Here is a 26,879-nt window from a genome sequence, read left to right as displayed (position 1 = left end):
TAAACTCAACTCACAACTTTGTATTTCTGAAACTGCTCCACTGACGGATCTTAGCTCCATTCTCTTTGTTTTGATCCCTTAAAGCTCATCTCATTAGTATCTGCTCTTTTCCCTTTAAACTAACCTCTCCTGGAGATCTCATCCAATTGATGTGGAACTTTTATGAACTTTTACGCAAATGACTTCAGTATATTATCACTAGACCTATCTGTAATTCAAGATTTTCAACTGCATGTGTAACACTTCTTTGCATACCATCGCAAATTCACCAAATAGCACACATAAAATTAAGTCCAGGTATGACTTATTTCTAGCTCTCTACTCAATATTACTAAATAACTAATTTATTAATATCCAAATTTGCACTGTTTTATAAACTTATTATTGTCACCATTACCCTGTTGTACTCAAACCTACAATCACATCAGTCTTTCTCTTAGGCCATCAGTTAAAAATCCTCCTGAGTCGTCCTCTATGTACTAATTCCGTCTCCAATTCTTTTTATGATTACTACCATAATCACAACTTTTTGAATTAATCGCAACTTATCTCTCTGCTTCTAACATTTCCCTGTCCCACCCACTCTACACACTACTGTCAGTAATATTCTCACATCATGCTCCTTCTTTGCTTGCAAACCTTCAAAGGCAATTTGGTATTTAAAACTATAAATAATACTGATCTAGTCCAAGGGTCAGCAAACATTTTCTTTAAGGGCTATACAGTAAATATTTTAGGCTGAATGGTATGAAGTTCTCTGTATCTGATACTCAACTTGTGGACCATAGCATGAATATGGCCATTCATAAAGATTAGTGAATGGATATTGCTGTGGTCCAATAATATTTATAAAAACAGGTTTCTGAAACAGTATCAGTAGTCTTTCAATCACTGATTTAATTAAGAATAATAAATCATACTGCTTTTTCTCCCTCACTATAATCCAAATAGACCATTTAGTATATACTGTGTGCCGGTTTATAAACATTACCTATGCACAAAACCTTATTAAGACAACATATTGATGTCTCAGTTTTACAAATGAGGAAATGAAAGATCTGAAAATCTTAGATCTCAAGGTAAATGTGAATTCTCTATCTCCATGGCAGGATGGCAGAATGCAAATATTATGTTTAGTATTTCTCTTATGTGGACAGAATACACTAGTACTTTTGATGCTTACAGAAATCTCCAGGCAACTACAAAAGCAAATTTGTTCCAAGGATACAAAATGTGTCCCATTAGTGAAATTACTTTAACCTTCAGCAATAGTTCACTGACAACAGAAAAAAGTACAATTGCTTTCTAATTCTTCATACTTCAGCCAGCTTAAAAAATGAAAGCTATTATCAACAAACAACTAACATACTTCAATCAGTATATGTATTTTTTATTTATGAGAATACATGATATATAAGTATGTTTTTTAATTTCAAGGAAGAGTTTCACTTCACTATACCCTAACTCTGAATTTCAATCTGCAGAACAAGATTATTAAGTTTTATCAATACTGTCATAAATACTTATGTTCTGGCATATATATACATAAATACAAAGCAATGTCTACATTTTAATTTTTTAAACTTAAATTAATAGGAATTTTCCTACAAATACAAAGGATTCCTAAATTCTACTCTATAAGTTCCCTAACTGTGAGTACTTAGACTGTGTCCAGTTTTTAACTACTACAAACAGAGGTGAAACAACTATCCTTGCACCTTAACTCTTATTACACATCAACAAATACCTCTCTAGAACAGACACAGAAAGCTGGATCAAGGGCTATGCAAACTCAAACTTCAACCAAACTGCTCTACCAAAAAGCCTGCAAATGACTACTGGACATAAATAAAGAGAATAGAAAAATCATATTCAACCTTATAAAGTCATTCTTTTTAATCCCCCCCAAACTCTCTAAATTCTGTCTTACTCTCTCCATTTTCACTGTAATCGTTTTAGCTCAAGTTGTTATTATCTCTGGCCTGGACACTGCAACACGTTTCTCCTAATAAGACTTCTCGTTTCTTCTGTTGCCTTTTCCAGTCAAATCACTATATTGTGTACTAAGAATGATTTTCAATGTATCTTATTCTGTCTCTTTCATGATTAAAACTCTATGATGATTTCCTTCTACTTCCAGGGGAAAACAACCTCAAAATTTTTAATTTAAGACTTAGCAGGTCCTATACAATACAGCCCTACTCTACTTGCAAGCCATATCTCACCCCACTCTCCATCTTTAATCCTGAAAAAAGAAAAATCACAGCTTTATTTCAGTCCCTCAAACACACTGTGATTCCTCTTATCACAATTCCTCCTACCTCCCTACACTTCTTCCTTAGAAAAGTAGACTAACTCAAGGCATATATTAAAATTCTAATAAAATCCTCTAGCTTACCTTCAAAGCAGTTTAAATCTATATGTTGGTGATTATTTGATTAATATCTATCTATATAAGCTTCATGGCAACAAGGACAAAGTGAGTTTTTTCCACTTGCTCTTTCTCCTCAAAGCCTAGCAGAGCTCTACTACAACATTTGGTGGAATAAATAATATGGTATAATTGGCAATATTTAATAATGTTTAATAAATAGAAAAGTTTGCCGGGTGGCTCAAACAGTAAAGAATCTTCCCACAATGCAAGAGACCAGTGTTTGATCCCTGAGTCAGGAAAATCCCCTAGAGAAGGGAATGGCTGGCCACTCCAGTATTCTTGCCTGCAGAATCCCCTAGACAGAGGAGCCTGGAGGGTTACAGAGTCAGACAGAGCTGAACGATTAACACTTTCATATTTAGACAAATTATTAGGGTAGGTATTGATGGCTTTTAGCATGTAAAGTAATTTGGATAGCATTCTGTCTTAAAACTCTGGAGGAAAAACAGAAGGACAAGAGACCAACTGGAAGGAGACTACAATTTCTTAGAAAAAACACATGTAAATGATCTGGAACTATAAAAACATATAAATAATTATGTAAACTGTTGGTCACTTTGATTATATCTAAACTGCTGTTATCATACACGATCAGACTATATAGATTCCTACATTGGAGCTTAATGAAACCTATAAAAGGAAAAGTATTTGCCATTACACGATCACATTTCCCAGAGAATCGAAAACAAGATCAAATTCTAGATGTGTCCTTTAACTCCAACAAAATCTAATTAGATGCCACCAGAAATTAGACGCTACCAAATTCTAATTAGATGCCAAGAAGGACTCATCAATTACAATCTCAATCCCAGGGAAAAGAAGTTCTGGCATGGGGTGAGAAGGTGATATGGGATAGAGGTTTACAAACTCTTGTCTATATAGTCAAACAAAATATTTCTGTTTGCAGGTTAATTTTTTCTCTAGCACATAAACAATTCTGCAAAGGAGTCAGTGTGATTTTGTTTCATTAACACTTTATTTACAAAAGAAGTTGGCATGTCAAACCAGCCCATGGTCATAGTTTCTGCTGAATCCTAAAATGAGATAGTAACTTTTTTGTTCAGTAACATGGGCATTACCTAGTGACATGAAAATGCAAGGGCTATAGATGGATATAATAATTATACCCTCTAATAGTTCTTTTACTTCAAACATATTGCCCAACTATCAAAGAACACTTTTCATGTCTCATTAATAAAAGTATTTTGATACAGAAAAGTGTTACAAGCATTTAAAAAAATGAAAAGCTGTAATACTTACTGTAACACAGGTAACTCTGAAGTAATCATTGCTGCAAAGATCTTTCCACAATGCAGCAAAATAATCAAGTACTGTACAACTCAAAACTTTCAAAATAACCTCAAAGGTAATCCTGTTAATTAAAAAAGAAAGAAAGAAATTATTTTTCCAGTTTACTAATGTATAGTTGACACACTATACGACAGTTACAGCAAGGCAATTTGATATATGGACACACAGTGAAGGGCGTCCCTCACTGAGTTAATTAATACATCCATCATCTCACATATTTTCTTTTTTGGCCCAAACATTTAATATATTCTACTCTCTTATAAAATTTCAATTATACAAGAAAGTGTTATCAACTACAGTCACTTTATTATATGTTAGATCTTCAGACCATATTCATTTAGAACAAAGTTTGTACCCTTTCACCAATCGCTCCTTATTTCTACCATGTTACCCTTGGCAACTACTTTTTCCACTACTTTTCCCATGAATCTTCCCGCTCTATAGATATCACATATAAGTGATCTCATGTGATATTTGCCTTTCTCTGTGGTGCTAATTTCATTAGCCCTCCAGGCTAATCCAAGTTGTCTAATGATCAGTTGTTTTTTTGTTTTTTTTTAAACACTGAGTAACATTCCACTGTGTGTACACAGAGACAACCAGGTTTTCTCTATTCGTTAAGTCCATGGACACATAAAGCTGTTTCCATATTTTGGTTATGGTAAATAATGCTGCTGTACTTCAATTCAGTTCAGTCGCTCAGTCGTGTCCGACTCTTTGCAACCCCATGAACCGCAGCATGCCAGGCCTCCCTGTCCATCACCAACTCCCAGAGTTTACCCAAACCCATGTCCATTGAGTTGGTGATACCATCCAACGATCTCATCCTCTGTCGTCCCCTTTTCCTCCTGCCCTCAATCTTTCTCAGCATCAGGGTCTTTTCCGTCAGCTCTTTGCATTAGGTGGCCAAAGTATTGGAGTTTCAGCTTCAACATCAGTCCTTCCAATGAATATTCAGGACTGATTTCCTTTAGGATGGACTGGTTGGATCTTTTTCCAGTCCAAGGGACTCTCAAGAGTCTTCTCCAACACCACAGTTCAAAAGCACCAATTCTTCAGCGATCAGCTTTCTTTATACTCCAAATCTCACATCCATACATGACCACTGGAAAAACCATAGCCTTGACTAGACGGACCTTTGTTGACAAGGTAATGTCTCTGCTTTTTAATATGCACGGTCGAGAGGAGCTACCCCACGTCCAAGGTCAGGGGCAGTGGCCGAGAGGAGCTACCCTACGTCCGAGGTCAGGGGCGGCGGCCGAGAGGAGCTACCGGATATCCAAGGTAAGGAGTGGCAGCTGTGCTTTGCTGGAGCAGCCGTGAAGAGATACCCCACGTCCAAGGTAAGAGAAATCCAATAAGACAGTAGGCATTGAGAGAGGGCATGAGAGGGCAGACAGACTGAAACCACAATCACAGACAACAGGCCAATCTGAACACACGGACCACAGCCTTGTTTAACTCAATGAAACTAAGCCATGCCGTGTGGGGCCATCCAAGACGGACCAGTCAAGGTGGAGAGGTCTGACAGAATGTGGTCCACTGGAGAAGGGAACGGCAAACCACTTCAGTATTCTTGCCTTGAGAACCCCAGTATGAAAAGACAAAAAGATAGGACACTGAAAGAGGAACTCCCCAGGTCGGTAGGTGCCCAATATGCTACTGGAGATCAGTGGAAAAATAACTCCAGAAAGAATGAAGGGATGGAGCCAAAGCAAAAACACCACCCAGTTGTGGATGGGACTGGTGATAGAAGCAAGGTTCAATGCTACAAAGAGCAATATTGTATAGGAACTTGGAATGTTACGTCTATGAATCAAGACAAACTGGAATGCTGCTGCAAGCATGGGATAAATACATCTATGTGTTTGGGATAATGATTTCCTTTATTGTGGATATATACTGAGAAGTGGCTATATAATATTATATATATAATACAATAGTCTTATTTTTAATTATTTGTTTTCTAGAGATTGTACCAAATTACATTTCTACCAACAGTGAACAAGGTTTCTGTTCTGTCGGTATTCTCAACAAGAATATCTCTCTTATCTTTTTGATCAAAGACATCTTCACATAGGTGTGAAGGAATACCGCATTACGGCTCTGATTTTCATTTCCCTGAAGATTAGTGATGTTGAGTTATCTATTCATGTAGATTTTGGCTAACTGTGTATATTCTTCAGAAAAATGTCTATTTGCTGCTGCTGCTGCTAAATTGCTTCAGTCATGTCCGATTCTGTGCGACCCCACAGAAGGCAGCCCACCAGGCTCTGCCGTCCCTGGGATTCTCCAGGCAAGAACACTGGAGTGGGTTGCCATTTCCTTCTCCAATGCACGAAAGTGAAAGTGAAGTCACTCAGTCATGTCCGATTCTTCGCGACCCCATGGACTGCAGCCTACCAGACTCCTCCATCCCTGGGATTTTCCAGGCAAGAGTACTGGAATGAATTGCCATTGCCTTCTCCGAATGTATATTTAGGTCCTCTGAAAATTACTTTAGAAAAAAATGAGTATGCCAGAATACATAGACTACAATCAATAATACTACCAACTACCAACAATCACACTCCTTTGTATTTACCCAAATGAACTGAAAATTCATCATTACGTAACACTTAAAAGTAATGAGCTATCAAACCAGGAAAGGACATGGAGGAAGCTCAAATACATATTACTAACTAAAAGAAGCCAATGTGAAACAGCTACACTCTATATGATTTGAATGACATGGCATTCTGGAAAAGGTAAAACTATGAGGACAGTAAAAATATCAGGGATGGCCAAACATTATGTGATAGGAAAGATGAACAAGTGAGACCACAAGATTTTTAGGGCACAGAATCTATTCTGTATGATACTAGAATCATGGGTACATCTAAATAGTACATTTAAAACAAAACCCATAGAATATATAACCCAAAGAGTGAACCCTAATTTAAACTACAAACACTGGGTGATAATAACATGTCAGCGTAGGTTCACTGACTGTAACAGATGGATCACTGTGATGTGGGATGTTAATAGTGGAAGAGGTTATATGTATGTGAGAACAAGAGTTATGGGGGATCTCTCTAACTTCTATTCAATTCTGCTGTGAACCAAAAACTTATCTTAAAACTAAAGTTTATTAAATAAAAAAAAAGGCAGCAGAGTGAGACAAAACAGAGCATCCAAGATAGGTTATGGCACAATACCTAACAGAATAACACATAACTAGAATTCAGAAGGAGAGAGAAACATCAAGGCAAAAACAAACATTTGAAGAGGTAGCAAACAGCTTTCCAAAAGTAATTTGAGATTTTAAAACACAGAAGAAAGACCAGAGAATTCCCATGAATATTCTAAAATATAAATATTGGTAAATATGAAGAAAATTCAAAAGGAAACAAAAGTAACATAATTCCTGACATACAAAGAAACAAAAAATTCTGATCAGACTTCTCCGTAGAAACTATGCAAGCTGATTAAACAAGTCCATTCTAAAAGAAATCAATCCTGAATATTCATTGGAAGGACTGATGCTGAAGCTGAAGCTCCAATTCTTTGGCCATCTGATGCAAAGCCAACTCACTGGAAAAGACCCTGATGCTGGGAAAGAGAGAAGGCAGGAGAAGGGGACAACAGAGGATGAGATGGTTAGATGGCATCATTGACTCAAGAGACATGAGTCTGGGCAAACTCCAGGAGATGGTGAAGGACAGGGAAGTCTGGAATGCTGGGGTCCATGGTATTAGTCACTCAGTTGTGCCTGACTCTTTGTGACCCCATGGACTGCAGCACACCAGGCTTCCCTGTCCATCACCAGCTCCAACAATGTAAGCTGAAAGACAGATAAGCATTGTTTGAAATGTGAAGTGGAAAAAATCATGAAAATTGAATTATCAATCTTTCAAAAACAAAAGAAAGAAATGATGTCATGGAAAATGGAAGACTAGGAAACCTCAAAACTTAGGCCCTCCAGTAAAGGAACTTTTGTTGTTTTTTAGTTATTAAGTCAAGTCCAATTTTGGGGGGACCCCATGAACTGTAGTCCACCAGGTTCCTCTGTCCATGGGATTTCCCAAGCAAGAATACTGGAGTGGGTTGCCATTTCCTTCTCCAGGGGAGTCTTCCTGACCCAGGGATCAAACCCACATCTTCTATATTGGCAGGTGGATTCTTTACCATTGAACTACCAGGGAAGCCAGAAGCAACTCTTAGTTTGGCCAAAAAAACAACAAAGCTCATCTCTTATGAACATATGGAATCTAATAAAAGTTTATGATAAAGAGAGGAGTGCTAAAAGACGTCTATTATATTTGATAAGAGAGCACAGTAGTACTTTTGCTTACTCATATGCCACCTCCATAGCCCACAAGGACAGCACACCAAGTTACTGGTGTGGCTTCCTAGTGCCAAAGAGAACACCATGGACTTGTTCTCGTAAACTGTAGCAGAGTGTTTTGAACAGCTTCCTTTTTCTTTTTTTGGAAAAACTATTATCTTTTAAAAGCATTTAAACACACAGTGATACAAGTAGCTGTCTGTGGCAAGAGAGTGGATTGCATAAGCATTAAACAATCTAAAAAGCCTCAAATTTAAAAAGGGGGAGAAGAAAGATATTTGGGGAATAAGAACTCTAAAGGGGTATCACATATGGAAGGAAATGGAGAGTATTACATGAATGCCCAGGGCTGGATGGATTCTTAGACAAGAACTAAGGAGTACAGGCTTTCAATTCTAGGTGATCTTTGCTCTCCGTGCAAGCACAAAGTGAATACTAAGGCAAAGCTGTAGGAAGCCTGCCTAATTTTTGAAGAAGTACCTCAGCTAATAGACCATCTGCAAAAAAAAAAAAAACACAGAAATTACTTGTTTCTATTAGCAAAAGAAATCTCAAAGATGACCACCGAACAAGACAACAAAATTTTAGGACCCACACATGACAAAGAATATAGTCCTTGCAAAAACAGATTAGCAAAGCAAATAAAGAGATGACTGTAGTCCTTGAAAAGACAACAGTAAACCATGGGAAGGAGAGAAGAACCTAGTGTCCAATGTTACAACAATGGACATATTGAAAATGTCCAGTTTTTTAATAACATCAAAAATTCAAAAGGCATACAAAAAAATATGAAATGATGGCCCATTAACAGGGAAAAAAAAAAAAACCACAGAAATCATCTCCATCTAAGCCCAGATATTGAACTTAGACTTCCAGAAGTAGATAAACAAAGAGAGACAAGAAAGAATATCTGAAGATACATGGCAAAAACTTAACCTATTTTAAATACATAAATCTACACAATTAGTAAGATAAATGAACTCCAAAAAGGCCCCTTCTCCTCCTGCCCCCAATCCCTCCCAGCATCAGGGTTTTTCCAATGAGTCAACTCTTCGCATGAGGTGGCCAAAGTACTGGAGTTTCAGCTTTAGCATCAGTCCTTTCAGAGAACACCCAGGACTGATCTCCTTCAGAATGGACTGGTTGGATCTCCTTGCAGTCCAAGGGACTCTCAAGAGTCTTCTCCAACACCACAGTTCAAAAGCATCGATTCTTCAGCACTCAGCTTTCTTCACAGTCCAACTCTCACATCCATACATGACCACTGGAAAAACCATAGCCTTGACTAGACGGATCTTTGTTGACAAAGTAATGTCTCTGCTTTTGAATATGCTATCTAGGTTGGTCATAACTTTCCTTCCAAGGAGTAAGCGTCTTTTAATTTCACGGCTGCAGGCACCATCTGCAGTGAATACTGAAATTGGGCCAATTAATAAACCTACAAGAGCCACTATGTGTTCAACTCAAAGGAAGAATTGTATGTCTCTCACTTTCAATCAAAACCTAATTGTGATTAAGCTTAATGAAGAAGGAATGTTGAAAGCTCAGAGTGATCAAAAGCAAGGCCTCCTGCACCAGTTAGTCAAATTGTGAATTCAAAGAAAAGTTCTTGAAGAAAATTGAAAATGCTATCCTAGAAAACACAAGAATGATAAGGAAACAAAACAGCCTACTGGTGATAGAAAGTCTGAGTGATCTAGATAAAAGATCAAATCAGTTACAACTTTCTCTTAAGCCAAGTCTAATCCAAAAAAGGCCCTAACTCTCTTAATTCTATAAAGGCTAAGAGAACTGAAGAAGCTGCAATAGAAAAGTCTGAAGCTAGCAGAGATTGGTACATGGCACTTAAGGAAAGAAGCTGTCTCCTTAAACTAAAAGTGCAAGGTAAAGCAGCAAATGCTGATGCAGAAGTTGCACCAAATTAACTAGAAGATCTAGTTAAAATAATTAAGGTATTTACACTAAACTGGGAGTTCTCAGTCCCTCTGCCAGATCCCCAGGTGGAGAAATCTGTTGTGGGGCCTAGAACATTCACAACAGTGCAAGAACTTCTTTGGGATAATTGTTCTCCAGTTTCTGGGTGGCCTGCTCTGTGGCTCTGTACTGAGGATAATGGCGACCTCCTCCGAGAGGACTTATGCCACTAGCCACACCTCCCAGAATTATCCCAGCAGCTAGTCACTTCTGACGCACGCTTCCACAAGACATTCAAACACAGAAAGGCAGGTCTGGCTCAGCCTCTTGTGGAGATCACAGCTCTTTCCCTGGTCCTGGGGCACCCAGGTTTTTGTTTGCACCCTCCGAGAGTATCTGGATGGTATGAGGTTTGATTTTAAATGTGACTGCACCCTCCTACCATCTTCTTGTGGCGTCCTTGGCCCTTGTACATGGGGTATCTTTTTGGGGGATTTCCAACATTCTCCTGTCGATAGTTGTTCAGCAGCTAATACACAGAGTTCCTGAAGAACTATGGATGGAGGCTCGAACAGGAGGCAGTGATCAAAACCATCCCCAAGAAAAAGAAATGCAGAAAGGCAAAATGGTTGTCTGAGAAGGCCTTACATATAGCTGAGAAAAGAGAAGCAAAAGGCAAAGGAGAAAAGGAAAGCTATATCCATCAGAATACAGAGTTCCAAAGAACACCAAAAAAACATAAGAAAGCTTTCCTCAGTGATCAATGCAAAGAAATACAGGAAAACAATATAGGAAAGACTAAAGATCTCTTCAAGAAAATTAGAGATACCAAGGGAATATTTCATGCAAAGACAGGCACAATAAATGAAAGAAACAGTATAAATGTAACAGACGCAGAAGATATTAAGAAGATGGTGGCAAGAATACACAAAAGAACTATACAAAAAAAAAGCTTTTAATGATCCGGATAACGACAATGGTATGATTGATCACTCATCTGCACCCAGACATCCTGCAGTGTGAAGTCAACTGGGCCTTAGGAAGCATTACTACGAAAAAAAGCTAGTGAAGGTGACAGAATTCAAGAAGAGCTATTGCAAATCCTAAAAGACTATGCTGTCAAAGTGCTGCATTCAATATCTCAGCAAATTTGGAAAACTCAGCAGTGGCCACAGGACTTGAAAAGGATAGTTTTCATTCCAATCCCAAAAGAAGGCAATGCAAAAGAATGTTCAAACTACCAAACTGCATTCTTTTCACATGCTACCAAATTAATGCTCAAAATCCTTCAAACTAGCCTTCAACAGTATTTGAACCAAGAGCTTCTAGATGTACAAGCTGGATTTAGAAAAGTCAGAGGAACCAGGGATCAAATTGAAAAAAATCCATTGCATCATAGAAAAAGCAAGAGAATTCCAGAAAAAAACATCTACTTGTGCTCCACTGACTACACCAAAGCCTTTTACTGTTTAGATCACAATAAATGTGGAATAAATGTGGAAAATTCTTTAAGAGAAATACCAGACCACCTTACCTGCCTCCTGAGAAATCTGTATGCAGGTCAAGAAGCAACAGTCAAAACCAGATATGAAACAATGGACTGGTTTCAAATCGAGAAAGGAGTACGTCAAGGCTGTCTATTGTCACCCTGCTTATTTAACTTAATGCAAAGTACATCGTGCGAAATGCCAGGCTGGACGATGCACAAGCTGGAATCAAGACTGCCAGGAGAAATATCAATAAACTCAGATATGCAGATGACATCACCCTTATACCACAAAGCAAAGAGGAACTAAAGAGCCTCTTGATGAGGGTTAAAGGGAAGAGTGATAAAACTGACTTAAAACTTAACATTCAAAAAACAAATATCATGGCATCTGGTCTCATCACTTCATGGCAAATAGATGGGGAAACAGTGAAAACAGTGACTGACTTTATTTTTCTGGGCTCCAAAATCACTGCAGATGGTGACTGCAGCCACGAAATTAAAAGAGGCTTGCCCTTGGAAAAAAAGATATGACAAACCTAGACAATATATAAAAAAGCAGAGACATCATTCTGTCAACAAAGGCACATCTAGCTAAATCCATAGTTTTTCCAGTAGTCATGTACGGATACAAGAGCTAGACCATAATAAAGAAGGCTGTGCACTGAAGAATTGATACTTTTGAACTGTGGTGTTGGAGAAGACTGTTGAGTCCCTTGAACAGCAAGGAGATCCAACCAGTCAATCCTAAGGGAAATCAACCCTGAATATTCATTGGAAGGACTCATGCTGAAGCTGATGCTCCAGTACTTTGGCCATCTTATGGGATGAGCAGACGCATTGAAAAAGACCCTGATGCTGGGAAACACTGAAGGCAGGAGGAGAAAGGGATGACAGAGGATGAGACGGTTAGAATTCAATGGACATGAGTTTGAACAAACTCCAGGAGATGGTGAAGGACAGGGAAGCCTGGTATGCTGCAGTCCATGGGGTTGCAAACATTCGGCCATGACTGAGTGACTGAGCAACAAAACTAAACAAAATTTTCTCAATGTAGACAAAATAGTATTACACTGGAAGAAGATGCCATTGAGAACTTTCACAGGTATAAAGAGAAGTCAGTGCCTGGCTTCAAAGTTTCAAAAAAACAAGCACACTTTCCTGACAGGGTCTAATGCAACTAGTGACTTTAAATTGAAGCCAGCGTTCATTTACTATTCCAAAAATCACAGGGCCCTAAAGAATTACACTATTATCTATTCTGCCTGTGCTACAGAAATGGAAAAACAAAGCCTGGTTGACAGTACATCTGTTTGCAACACTGTTTAGTAAATGCTTTAAGCCTACTCTTGAGATCTACTGCTCAGAATAAAAAAAGATTCAAATATTACTTACAGCTCGTTGACAATGTACCTGATCAACGAAGAACTCTGCTAAAGATGCACATTGAGACATATGCCATTTTCACATCTCCTGACACAGAACCCATCCTGCAGCCCACAAGGAGTTATTTCACTTTTCAAGTTTTTTTAGTTAAGAAATACCTATTTTAAGATTGTAACTGTCATAGATAGTGATTTCTCTGATGAACCTGGATGAGGTCAGATGAAAACCAGGAAAACATTCATTCATTCAAAATGGTATTTTCTAGATACCATTAGTGATGTTCCTGATTCATGGAAAGGGTCAAAATACCAACAAGAGTTTGCAAACACTTGTTATCAACCCTCACAGATGACTTTGAGGCATTCAAGTCTTCAGGGGGAGAAAGAACTGCTGGTGCAGTGAGTGAAATAGCAAAGAACTAAAATTAGAAGTGGAGTCTGAATATGTGACTGCATTGTTACAAATCTCATGATAAACACTAACAAATGAGAAGGTTCCTGCATATGAGCAAACAAAGTACTTTCTTGATATGAAAGCTGTAACTGCTGAAGATGCTGAGCAGATGTTGAAATGACAATAAAGAGTTTAGAATATTATGCAAACCTAACTGATAAAGCAGTGGCAAGTTTGGGAGGGCTCACTCCAATTTTTTAAAAAAGTTCTATTGTGGGTAAAATAGTATCAAACAGCACTGCATGCTATAGGGAAATCATTCATGAATTGAAGAGTCCCCAGTGTGGCAAACTTCACTGTTGCCTTATTTTAAGAAACTGCCACAGTCACTCCATCCTTTGGAAACCACAACCCTAATTATTCAGCAGCAATCAACACTGAGGCATGACCCTCCTTCAGCAAAAAGACTACAAATAGCTGAAGGCTCAGATGATGGCTAGCATGTCTTACCAATAAAGTGTTCTTATATATGTAAATAAAGGTATGTACATCATTTAAGACATAGTGACACTGAAAACTTAACAAGCTATAGTTTAGACCAAACATAACTGGAAAACTTAAAAACTCAAGTGACTCAAGTAACTTTATTGTGCTATTTGCTTTACTGTGGTGTTCTAGAACAAAACCCACAATATATTTGAGGTATGCCCAAATATATAAATAAAAAGTCAAGTTACTACTGTTTCAAACTAAATTGATATAAACATAAGATATCATGATCACCAGTGTAATTTAAAATGAAATTTTTTAAATGAAAAAGGTACACTAGAAGATCAAACACAAAGGAAGGCAGTGATGGAGAAATTAAGCAACAAAGAAGATCACTGTAGCAGTGTTTACAATAGCCGAAACACCGCTGTTCAGTTGCTAAGTTGTGTCCAACTTTGTGACCCCATGGACTGCAACACGCCTGGCTTCCCTGTCCTCCACTATCTCTAGGAGTTTACTCAAACTCATGTCCACTGAGTCATGATGCCATGCACCATCTCATCCTCTGTCACCCCTTTCTCCTCCTGTCCTCAATCTTTCCCAGCATCAGGGTCTTTCCCATGAGTTGGCTCTTTGCATCAGGTGGCCAAAGTATTGGAACATCAGCTTCAGCATCAGTCCTTTAGATGAATATTTGGGTTTAATTTCCTGTAGGATAGATTGGTTTGATATCCTTGCTTCCCTAAAGACTCTCAAGAGTCTTTTCCAGCACCATAATTATAAACCATCAATTCTTCAGCATTCAGCCTTCTTTATGGTCCAACTTTCACATCAATACATGATTACAGGAAAAACCACAGCTTTGATCATACAGGCCTTTGTCAGCAAAGTAATGTCTTTGCTTTTTAATATGCTGTCTAGGTTTGTCATAGCTTTCTTTATAAGGAGTAGGATTTTTTTTTTTTTTAATTTTGTGGCTGTGGTCAAGAAAATCACTACAAACTGTGGAAAATTCTTCAAGAAATGGGAATATCAGACCATCTTACCTGCCTCTTGAGAAATCTGTATGCAGGTCAGGAAGCAACAGTTAGAACTGGACATGGAAAAACACACTAGTTCCAAATAGAGAAAGGAGTACTTCAAGGCTGTATATGGTCACCCTGCTTATTTAACTTCTATGCAGAGTACATCATGAGAAACACTGGGCTGGATGAAGCACAAGCTGGAATCAAGACTGCCAGGAGAAATATCAATAACCTCAGATATGCAGATGACACCACCCTTATGGCAGAAAGTGAAGAAGAATGAAAGAGCCTCTTGATGAAAGTGAAAGAGGAGAGTGAAAAAGTTGGCTTAAAACTCAACATTCAGAAAACTAATCATGGCATCTGGTCCCATCACTTCATAGCAAACAGATGGGGAAACAGTGGAAACAGTGTCTAACTTTATTTTTTTGGGCTCCAAAATCACTGCACGTGGTGACTGCAGCCATGAAATTAAAAGACGCTTACTCCTTGGAAGGAAAGTGAGGACCAACCTAGACAGCATATTAAAAAGCAGAGACATTACTTTGCCAACAAAAGTCTGTCTAGTCAAAGCTATGGTTTTTCCAATAGTCATGTATGTTTGTGCGAGTTGGACTATATATAAAGAAAGCTGAGAGCCAAAGAATTGATGATTTTGAACTGTAGTGTTGGAAAAGACTCTTGAGAGTCCCTTGGACTGCAAGGAGATCCAACTAGTCCATCCTAAAAGAAATCAGTCCTGAATATTCATTGGAAGGACTGATGCTGAGGCTAAAATTCCAATTCTTTGGCCACGTGATGTGAAGAACTGATTCATTGGAAAAGACCCTGATGCTGGAAACGATTGAAGGCAGGTGGAGAAGGGGACAACAGAGGAGGAGATGGTTGGATGGCATCACTGACTCGATGGACATGAATTTGAGTAAACTCCGGAAGTTGGGTGATGGACAGGGAGGCCTGGCATGCTGCAGTCCATAGGGTCGCAAAGAGGTGGACACGACTGAGCGACTGAACTGAGCTGGAAAAACCACAGCTTTGACTATATGGACCTTTGTCAGCAAAGTGGTATCTCTGCTTTTTAATACACTTTCTAGGTTTGTCATAGCTTTCTTTATAAGGAGTAAGAGCTTTTTAATTTCGTGGATGCAGTCACTGTCCACAGTGATTTTGGAACCCAGTGGAAAATGTCACTGTTTCCACTTTTTTCTCCATCTATTTGCGATGAAGTGATGGGACCAGATGCCATGATCTTAGTCTTTTGCATGCTGAGTTTTAAGCCAGGTTTTTCACTCCCTTTTTTCACCCTCATCAAAAGGCCCTTTAGTTCTTCTCTGCTTTCTGCCACTAGAGTAGTATCATCTGCATATCTAAGATTGCTGGTATTGTTCCTGGCAATCTTGATTCCGGCTTGTGATTCTTCCAGCCCTGAGTTTCACATGATTACTCTGCATGTAAGTTAAAAAAGCAGGGTGACAACATACAGCCTTGGGGTACTCCCTGCCTCATTTTGAACGAGCCAAGACATGGAGGCAAACTAAATGTCCAATGACTGAGGAATGGATAAAGAAAATGGTGTGTATATATATGTGGACACACCACACAAACACACAATGTAGTATTTCACACAATGTAATATTACTAAGCCATTAAAAAGAATGAATTAACACCATTGGCAACAACATGGATGGACCTACAAAATGTCATACTGAGTGAACTAAGTCACACAGAAATATTATATAACATCCCTTTTATGTGGAATCTAAAAAGAAATGATACAAATGAACTAACGTACAAAACAGATACTCACAGACTTAGAGAACAAATTTCTCATTGCCAGGGCAGGGATGGGAGAAAGGGATAATTATGGAGTTTGGGATGGACATATACACACTGCTGTATTTAAAATGCATTACCAACAAGGACCTACTGTACAGCACATGGAACTCTACTCAATGTTACGTGCCAGCTTGGATGGGAGCGGGGTTTGGGGGACAATAGAAACATTTATGTGTATGGCTAAGTCCTTTTGCTGTTCACTTGAAAATATCACACTATTGTTTGTTAATCAGCTACACCCCAATACAAAGTTAAAGAAAAATGAAGATATAAGACAAGCAAGAAAGAAAAAAAAAAAAGCATAGTGTCAAAAGTCTTTCCTTATCAAGAGTGCACGCTCAGTCAGTCAGTTGTGTCGGACTCTTTGCAACCCCATGGACTGTGGCCACAGTTGGTGATTTCAATACACCACTTTCCAAAAAAAAAAAAAAAAACCCCAAGACCAGACATAAGATTAATAAGGCAATAGAGGACTTGAACAACAGATACCATATATCAAACAGACCTAATAGACATATAAGGAACACTCCACCCAAAAACAGAATACACCCTTTTCTCAAGTGCACATACAACTTCTACAGCATAGCTGATTAGGCCACAAAAAAGTCCCAGCAACTTTTAAAAGCTTGAAATCACAGAAACTGTATTCTTAGAGCAGAAAGCAAAGGAAGTAGAAATCAGTAACAGGAGAGAAACTGGAAAATTTGCAAATATGTGGAAACTAAACAGCATACTCTTAAATTACTGAGTTAAAGAAGAAATGACAAATTAGAATACTATGAGACTAGTGAAAACAAAGACATTATATGTCAAAATTTATGAGACACACCAAAAGCAGTGCTCAGAGGGAAATATAACTGTAAACCCCCACATTAAAAAGAAATGTATGAATTCAATAATCTAACTCTCTACCTTAATGAAGAGCAAATTAAACCTGTGTGCATGCTACATCGCTGCAGTCATGTCTGACTCTTTGCGACCCAATGGACTGTAGTCCGCCAGGCTCCTCTGTCCATGAGATTTTACAGGCAAGAATACTGGAGTGGGTTGCCATGCCCCCACTCCAGAGGATCTTCCTGACCCAGACACGAACCTGCTTCTCTCATGTCGCCTGCATTGGCTGGCAGATTCTAGTGCCACCTGGGAAGCCCAAGTTAAACCTGAAGGCAGCAAATTTATGAAATAATAAAAATAAAAGAAGAAATAAACAAGAGTAGAGAAATAACAGAATTTATAAGGCTAAAATTTGACTTTTTAAAATGTATTGACATTACTGACAAACTTTCAGACTCAGTAAGTAAAAAAGAGAGAAGATGCAAATAACCACACTCAAAAATTAAAGCAGTAATATTACTATCAACCTTACAGAGAAATAGGTTCCCACAGTAAGCCACTGCTGATTCATGCCTCCAACCTCTCCAACACTAGTAGTTCCCTCACCAGGGATCGGACCCATGGCCCTGGCAGTGGAAATGTGGAACTCTAACCACTGAACCACCAACAAATTCCCTCTAATGGAACATTTTCGTATCAAGTATTTCAAATTAATGAAGGTCTAACTTCATGAAAGTGTGTGCACTGTCAAAGGTGTCATCATGCAGCTGGCGTGTAGAATACTAAAAAGAACTTAGGGTTGAACTGAACTGAATTCATCCAGGAATTCAACCTACATGAAGACTTGACATCAGGACCTCTACCTATCATTGAGCCTACAGGAGCCCCACCCTGCCATCCTGATCTGAGCCCCATGCCAACTGGCTCCTAAGCCCTGTGCAGCTGCCCTGGGTGAAGAGATACGAGCTCCTCCCACAGTTACATGGCCTTTGTTCAGATGACTGAAGCAGACAAGCAGATGGTAGAATGAGGAGGGACAGGACGTGCTGATACGATGCTCATTCTCTGTCTGCCACTGATGCTGGAGACTATGGCTTGGAGGCTTTGAATACTCCTAGGGGTTCTGCTCCTGAGGGCTGAGGGGACCAGGTCTCCATTTAGGGAATACTAGGAACATTCAGGAAAGCTCTGCACTGGGGTTTTTCAAACTTTGGTGTGTATCAGAATTACCTGAAAGTCTTGTTGGAATACAACTGCTGGATCCCATGCCCAGGGTCTGATTCAGTAGGTATGGGGTGTAACTCAAGAATCTACAGTTCTTTTTTTTTTATAGCCACGCCATGCAGTTTGCTGCATCTGTCCCCTGACCAGGGATTGAACCCATGCCCTTGGCAGTGAGAGCACAGAGTCCTAAGCACTGGACTTTCAAAGAATTTCCAAGATTCTGCATTTTTAACTGTGCCAAGGTGATACTGAAATTGCTGGTGGGGAACCACACTTTGAGAACTATTGCTATAGAGCCTGCAAGTGTTTCCTAACAGGATCTGATTAAAGGAATTTTAAATTTACATATTTATTTATTTATAAATTCCCACCTTTCTTAAATTTCTAGAATTAAAAACCTTATAGAAACAAAAAAGATTATAAGAGAATAGGAAAAAATTATATGCCAATAAACTGCATAACCTATATTAAATGGCTCAAGGAAAAGTAAAAGATTAGAACAAACCTGTAACATTCAAAGAGAATCAGCTATCAAAACCTGCTAACAAAAAAGTCCAGAATCAGATGGTTACACTAATGAATTTTACAAGCAATTTAAATAAATAACAATGATCATTCTCAAAGTCTTCCTAAAAATATATGAGGAAGATTTCCTAACTCAATCTATAAAGCCAGCATTTCTTCTATATAAAAGCCAAACACAGCACCCTCCCCCCCCCCAAAAAAAAACCTACAGAACAATTTCTCCTATAAATATAAGTGCTGCTGCTGCTAAGTCACTTCAGTCATGTCCAACTCTGTGCGACCCCATAGACGGCAGCTCACCAGGCCCCTGCCAGTCCCTGGGATTCTCCAGGCAAGAACACTGGAGTGGGTTGTCATTTCCTTCTCCAATGCATGAAAGTGAAAAGTGAAAGTGAAGTCGCTCAGTCGTGCCTGACTCTTAGCGACCCCATGGACTGCAGCCCACCAGGCTCCTCCGTCCATGGGATTTTCCAGGCAAGAGTACTGGAGTGGGGTGCCATTGCCTTCTCTGAAATATAAGTGCAAAAATTTTCAAATAGCAAACATACAACTACATATTATATAATACATACCATGGGGAAGGGGGGCTTACCCAAGAATGCCAAAGTTGTCCAACATTAGAAAATCAATGTAATACGATACATTATTAGAAAGTAAAAACCACAAAATCATCTCAAATTAAGACAAAAAGCATTTCACAAAATCTCAAGAGACACTAAGGAGCCAAAACATTACTTCATGATAAAAACTAGGAAACTGAATGGAACTTTCTTAATATAATAAAGGGCATTTATGAAAAACAAGTAACTAACTTCATACTCTGTTGAACGACTAAAATAAAAGCTACCCCCTCTAAAATCAAGAAGTCAACAATGTTCATTTTTACCATGGTTTTCAACAAATTGGTGTATGTTGAAGCAGAACAATTATGCAAGAAAGAGACATAAATCACATCCAAGTAGGAAAAGAAGTGATACTATCTTTATTCTATATATAACCCTTAATATATAGAAAATCTTAAGGAATCGACAATAGCCAAAGACTAGTTGAAAATGGCATCACTGACTCAATGGAAATGAGTCTGAGCATCCTCATGGAGATAGTGAGCGATAGGGAAGCCTGGTGGGCTGCAGCCCATGGGGTCGCAAAAAGTTGGACACAACTAAGCGACTGAACAAGTTGAAAAAAACTTGTAGGTGGAAGACAACATACAAAAATGAATTCTTTTTTAGAACTAATAAGTTTAACAATGTGAGAGGATAAAAAATCAACCACAAAACACTGTTTTTGTACAGTGACCATTAAAAAAAATGAAAGGGAAGAAAATTACATTTACAGTTGCATTAGAATAAAGGAAACATTTAAAAAAGAAATTTAACCAAGGTAAAAGATTTGTTCACAGATGGGAAGACAATATTATAAGGATGCCACTAGGTACTCAAAGCAATCTACAGATTCAATATTGTACTTTTCAAAATCTTAATTCTTTTATACAGAAAATCTCATCCGAAATTCTTATGGAATCTCATGGAAAGGACCTTTAAAGCCAAAATGATCTTGGAAAGAGAGACCAAATTTGGAAGTCTCACACTTCTAGAGATCAAATTTCACCACAAAGTGACAGTAATCAAAACACTGTGATACAAGTATAGAGACAAACATACAAACCAAAAGAAAACCACTTCCAGAAATAAATCCTCACATATTTGGTCAAATGGATTCTGGCAAGAAAACCAAGATCATGCAAATAAGGGAAACACTGTCTTTTCAAAAAAAAACGGTGCTGGGAAGTATAGATATTCACATACAGGAAAAAAAGAAATTGAATCCTGGTCTTACATCATGCACAAAAATCAACTGAAAATGGACCAAACATCTAAGTGTAAAAAAATTATAAAACTTCTTAAAGAAAAACTAGTGCAAAAGCATCATGATAGTAGATTTGGAAATGATTTCTTGGCTGTGACACCAAAGGCACAGGCAACAAAAGAAAAAATAAGATAGATTTCATCAATATAAAAAAACTTTTCTGCATCAAAGGACTTTATCAACAGAGTCAGAAGGCAACCAAAGGATAGTAAAAAAAAATTTGGAAATCATTTATTTGATAAGAATCTAGTACCCAGAATACAAAGATGACCCTTGAACAACACAGGGCTTATAAGGTTCAACCACCCATATGGTTGAAAAATCACATATAACTTCACAGATGGCACTCTACATCCAGTTATGCAGACACAGATTCAACCAACTGTAGACTGTGTTTAGTACTACTGGATGCATTTATTGAAAAAATTCTATGTTTAAGTGGATTCACATAATTCATATTCATGCTGTTCAAGAGTCCACTGTAATTTCTTACTATCCAATTACACCAAAAAAAAAAAAAAAAAAAACAACCCAGTTAAAAAGAAATTGTCAGAACTTCTCTGGAGGTTCAGTGGTTGGAAGTCCACCTGCCAACACAGGGGACATAGGTTCATCCCCTCGTCCTGGAAGATCCCACATGCCTTGGAGCGACTAGGCCTCTGCACAACAATTACTGAGTCTGTGCTCTAGAGCCTGTGAGCTGCAACTACTACACTCGAGAATCTGAAGCCCATGCTCCACAACAAGACAAGCCAGGATAAGGAGAAGCCCACGCACCACAACAAAGAGGAGCTTCAGCTCACCACAACTTGAGGATGCTGCCTGCAGCAACAAGGACCCACCACAACCAAAAATAAATAATATATCTTTTTAAAATGGTCAAAGGACTCAAACAGACACTTCTCCAAAGAAGATATATTATTGGCCAATAAGCACATCAAGAGTTGAGGCTCAACTTGTTAGAGAAATGCACATCAAAACCAGAATGCAATAACATTTTCCAGTTTTGAGGATGGCTATAATCACAAAATGGAATATAACAAATATGTGAAAAGCTTTGTCATCTCTGGTTAGGTAATGAGTTCTTACATGTTGACACCAAAAGTATCATTCATAAAAAGAAACAAAAAAGAGACAACTGGACTTAATCTTTTTTCTCTGAAAAAGACATGTGAGAGATTTTAAAAAGTCATACACTAAGAGAAAATACTTTCAAATCATGTAATTGAAAAAGAACTTATAGGAAGAAAACTCAAACGTCAAATATAAGACAGAAAACAGTTCCTTTTTTTCCCATAGGTGAAGGATTTGAACAGACACTTCAACAAAGAACATAAAAGGGTAACATATATCTCCAGTGGATGCTCTTTACCATTGTTTTGTTGTTTTAGTCTATTAAGTTCTATCCAACTCTTTTGTGATCCAATGGCCTATAGCCCACTAGGCTCCTCTGTTCATGGGATTCCCCAGGCAAGAATACTGGAGTGGGTTGTTATTTCCTTCTCCAGGTGATCTTCTCATTAGGGAAATGGAAACTGGAACTGAAATGAGATACTACTACATACATATTAACATGACCAAAATTAAAAAGACCATTTCAAGTGTTGGTAAGGAGTCAAAACAGCTGGAAAATTCATACATAACATAGCTGGAAGAAATGGAAAAATAGCACAATCCCTTTGAAAAACAGCTAGTAACCAGACACTAACTATTAATATGTAACTAAGCAGCTAAAGTTGAATGGTTCTATGAAGACCTACAAGACCTTTTAGAACTAACACCGAAAAAAGATGTCCTTTTCATTATAGGGGACTAGAAAGCAAAAGTAGGAAGTCAAGAAACACCTGGACTTAACAGGCATTTTGGCCTTGGAGTACAGAATGAAGCAGGACAAAGGCTAATAAAGTTCTGCCAAGGGAAAGCACTGGGCATAGCAAACACCATCTTCCAACAACACAAGATAAGACTCTACACGTGGACATCACCGGATGTTCAACAACAAAATCAGACTGATTATATTTGTTGCAGCCAAAGATGGAGAAGCTCTATACACTCAGCAAAAACAAGACCGGGAGGAAACTGTGGCTCAGATCATGAACTCCTTATTGCCAAATTAAGACTTAAATTGAAGAAAGTGGGGAAAACCACTAGACCATTCAGATATGACCTAAATCAAATCCATTATGATTATACACAGGAAGTGAGAAATAGACTTAAGGGACTAGATGTGATAAGAGTGCCTGATGAATTATGGACAGAGGTTTGCGGCATTGTACAGGAGACCGGAATCAATACCATCCCCAAGAAAAATGAAAAAAAAGCAAAATGGCTGGCTGAGGAGGCCTTACAAATAGCTATGAAAATAAGCGAAAAGCAAAGGAGAAAAGGAAAGATATACCCATTTGAATGCAGAGTTCCAAAGAATAGCAAGGAGAGATAAGAAAGCCCTCCTCAGCGATCAATGCAAAGAAACAGAATGTGAAAAACTAGAGATCTCTACAGAAAATTAGAGATACTAAGGGAACATTTTATGCAAAGATGGGCTCAACAAAGGACAGAAATGGCAGGGACCTAACAGAAGCAGAAGATATTATGAAGATGTGGCAAGAATACAGAGAAGAACTATACAAAAAAGATCTTCATAACCCAGATAATCATGATGGTGTGATCACTCAACAAGAGCCAGACATCCTGGAATGTGAAGTCAAGTGAGCCTTAGGAAGCATCACCATGAACAAAGCTAGTGGAGGTGATGGAATTCTAGTTGACCTATTTCAAATCCTAAAAGATGATGCTGCATTCAATATGTCAGCAAATTTGGAAAACTCAGCAGTGGCCACAGGTCTGGAAAAGGTCAGTTTTCATTCCAATCCCAAAGAAAGGCAATGCCAAAGAATGCTCAAACTACTGCACAATTGCACTCATCTCATACGCTAGTAAAGTGACACTCAAAATTCTCCAAGCCAGGCTTCAGTAATACATGAACTGTGAACTTCCAGATGTTTAAGCTCGTTTTAGAAAAGGCAGAGGAACCAGAGATCAAATTGCCAACATCCACTAGATCATCGAAAAAGCAAGAGAGTTCGAGAAAAACATCTATTTCTGCCTTATTGACTACGCCAAAGCCTTTGACTGTGTGGATCACAATAAACTGTGGAAAATTCTGAAAGAGATGGGAATACCAGACCACCTGACATGCCTCTTCAGAAACCTGTATGCAGTTCAGGAAGCAACAGTGAGAGCTGGACATGGAACAACAGACTGGTTCCAAATAGGAAAAGGAGTACGTCAAGGCTGCATATTGACACCCCGCTTACTTAACTTCTATGCAGAGTACATCATGAGAAACGCTGGGCTGGAGGAAGCACAAGCTGGAATCAAGATTGCCGGGAGAAATATCAATAACCTCAGATACGCAGATGACACCACCCTTATGCAGAAAAGTGAAGAACTAAAGAGCCTCTTGATAAAAGTGAAAGAGGAGAGTGAAAAAGTTGGCTTAAAGCTCGACATTCAGAAAACTAAAAACTAAGATCATGGCATCTGGTCCCATCACTTCATGGCAAATAGATGGGGAAATAGTGCAAACAGTGGTTGACTTTATTTGGGCGGGCTCCAAAATCACTCCAGATGGTGATTGCAGCCATGAAATTAAAAGATACTTACTCTTTTGGAAGCAAAGTTATGACCAACCTAGACAGCATATTAAAAAGCAGATCCGTTACTTTGTCAACAAAGCTCTGTCTAGTCAAGGCTGTGGTTTTTCCAGTAGTCATGTATGGATGTGAGAGTTGGCCTATAAAGAAAGCTGAGTGTTGAAGAATTGATGCTTTTGAACTGTGGTGTTGGAGAAGACTCTTAATAGGAGTCCCTTGGACTGCAAGGAGATCCAACCAGTCCATCCTAAAGGAGATAAGTGCTGGGTGTTCACTGGACGGACTGATGTTGAAGCTGAAACTCCAATACTTTGGCCACCTGATGCAAAGAGCTGACTCATGTGAAAAGACTCTAACGCTGGGAAAGATTGAGGGCAGGAGGAGAAGGGGACGACACAGGATGAGGTGGTTAGATGGCATCACCGACTCATGGATATGAGTCTGAGGGAACTCCAGGAGTTGGTCATGGACAGGGAGGCCTGGCGTGCTGAGGTTCATGGGGTCGCAAAGAGTAGGACACGACTCAGTGACTGAACTGAAGGGAACTGAAAGCAATGCCACTCCTAGGTGGCAAAGTTCAAAGAAAGCTTATGTTCTTACAAAAAAAAAAAAAGGTGCATTAATAATCAAATGCTCGTAGTAATTTATTCATAACTGCCAGAAACTGTAAACATCCCCAAAGTGAAAGTGAAAGTGAAGTCGCTCAGTTGCATCCAACTCTTTGCGACCCCGTGCCCTGTAGCCTATCAGGCTTCTCAGTCCGTGGGATTTTCCAGGCAAGAATACTGGAGTGGGTTACTATTTCCTTCTCCAGGAGATCTTCCCAACCCAGGGATTGAACCTGGGTCTTCCGCATTTTAGGCAGACGCTTTACCGTCTGAGCCACCAGGGAAGTCCAAACATCTCCAAACTATCCTTAATTAAAAGATTATAATTATACGATTAGCACATTCACAAGATGGAATACTATTCAACAATTAAATGAGTCTCAAGTACACAGACTATGTACTTACTGTAGAATTCCACTTACAAGACACTGAGAAAACCACAGAGAACAGAACAGACCAGTGGTTGTTAGAGACTGGGGTAAAAGAGGACTGACTAGAAAGCGACAGCATAACAGAATCTGGGGGTTGAACAACATACCCAAACGACAACTAACTTCTAAATCCAACCAGGATCGTCTGCAGAAACTCATTTAATTCTCAAATAAAATCTCAAATAACTGAGATAATTCTCAAAACGGAAAGGAACTAAAATGAGTAACTACAATATTTTGAAAAAGAAAAAAGTGAGAAGAAACAAAATACCTGATTTCTGTAAGTATACAAACTTACACAAGTTTAATAAGAAATACAAATATGGAATGCTTTACATGTTTATATGCAATTTACATTTTTTACTTGGAAAAAGCACTGTGGAAATTCTATACCATTTGTTAATACTTATGTGTCATAAGTGTATTTAGATCCTTAAGGATCTGTCTTCCTTAATCAGAAAAACATTTTAATATATACTTTAAACTTACATAAACACAGTATGGGGCTTCCCTGGTAGTTCAGCTCTTAAAGAATCCACGTGCAATGTAGGAGACCTGCGTTTGATCCCTGGGTGGGAAGATCCCCTGGAGAACAGAATGGCAACCCATTTCAGTATTCTTGTCTGGGAAACCCCATGCACAGAGGAGCCTGGAGGCCTGCAATCTGTGGGGTTGCAAGAGTCGGACACAACTGAGCAGCTAAGCATAAACCTACTATAGCTTTAGTTTTATACCAATACAACATTAAAAGGCAGAACACTCAGCTTACCTTCCTGCATTTAATATTCCTGCTCAGAGAGTAAAGTCCACTGCTAGGTTTTTTTTTTCCTTAGGGGCTTCCCAGGTGGCACTAGTAGTAAAGAACCCGCATGCCAATGAGGGAGACATCAGAGATATGAGTTCAATCCTTGAAGTCAGGAAAATCTCCTGGAGGAGGGCGAGGCAACCCACTCCAGTATTCTTGCCTGGACAGAGCAGCCTGATGGGCTATGGTCCACTGAGCTGCAAAGAGTCAGACACAACTGAAGTGACTTAGCATATATGAACACCAGGTTTTGGGATCAAGAAACAAGAGGTCTAGTGATGGTTTCAGGACATCTGCAAAATTTTGAGAATCTCATTTTATGAGTA

The 26,879-nt window shown here is 38.7% G+C and overlaps 1 protein-coding gene and 1 non-coding gene across 3 annotated transcripts in view; both read right to left on the bottom strand.

Moving 5' to 3' along the window:
* STAG1 (stromal antigen 1) overlaps positions 1 to 26,879 on the bottom strand; it is a 507,863-nt gene that overhangs the window by 352,277 nt on the left and 128,707 nt on the right. The window contains exons 1-2 of one of the 2 annotated variants that reach the window (XM_044946850.1): positions 26,238 to 26,277; positions 3,695 to 3,806 (exon numbers count right to left, since the gene is read on the bottom strand). In XM_044946850.1, coding sequence (XP_044802785.1) covers positions 3,695 to 3,723 — 29 coding nt within the window. In that variant the 5' untranslated portion in view covers positions 3,724 to 3,806; positions 26,238 to 26,277. Of the gene's footprint in view, positions 1 to 3,694; positions 3,807 to 26,237; positions 26,278 to 26,879 lie in introns of those variants that run through there. The other variant, XM_025291338.2, reaches the window with a different exon arrangement.
* TRNAF-AAA lies at positions 25,530 to 25,601 on the bottom strand. The gene has a single exon. It is a non-coding gene; the product is annotated as a tRNA-Phe (tRNA).

Source organism: Bubalus bubalis, chromosome 1, assembly GCF_019923935.1.
Source record: "Bubalus bubalis isolate 160015118507 breed Murrah chromosome 1, NDDB_SH_1, whole genome shotgun sequence".
NCBI classification, from domain to species: domain Eukaryota; kingdom Metazoa; phylum Chordata; class Mammalia; order Artiodactyla; family Bovidae; genus Bubalus; species Bubalus bubalis.
Note: the sequence above shows the minus strand (reverse complement) of the source record. Positions and strands in the feature narration are given on the sequence as shown.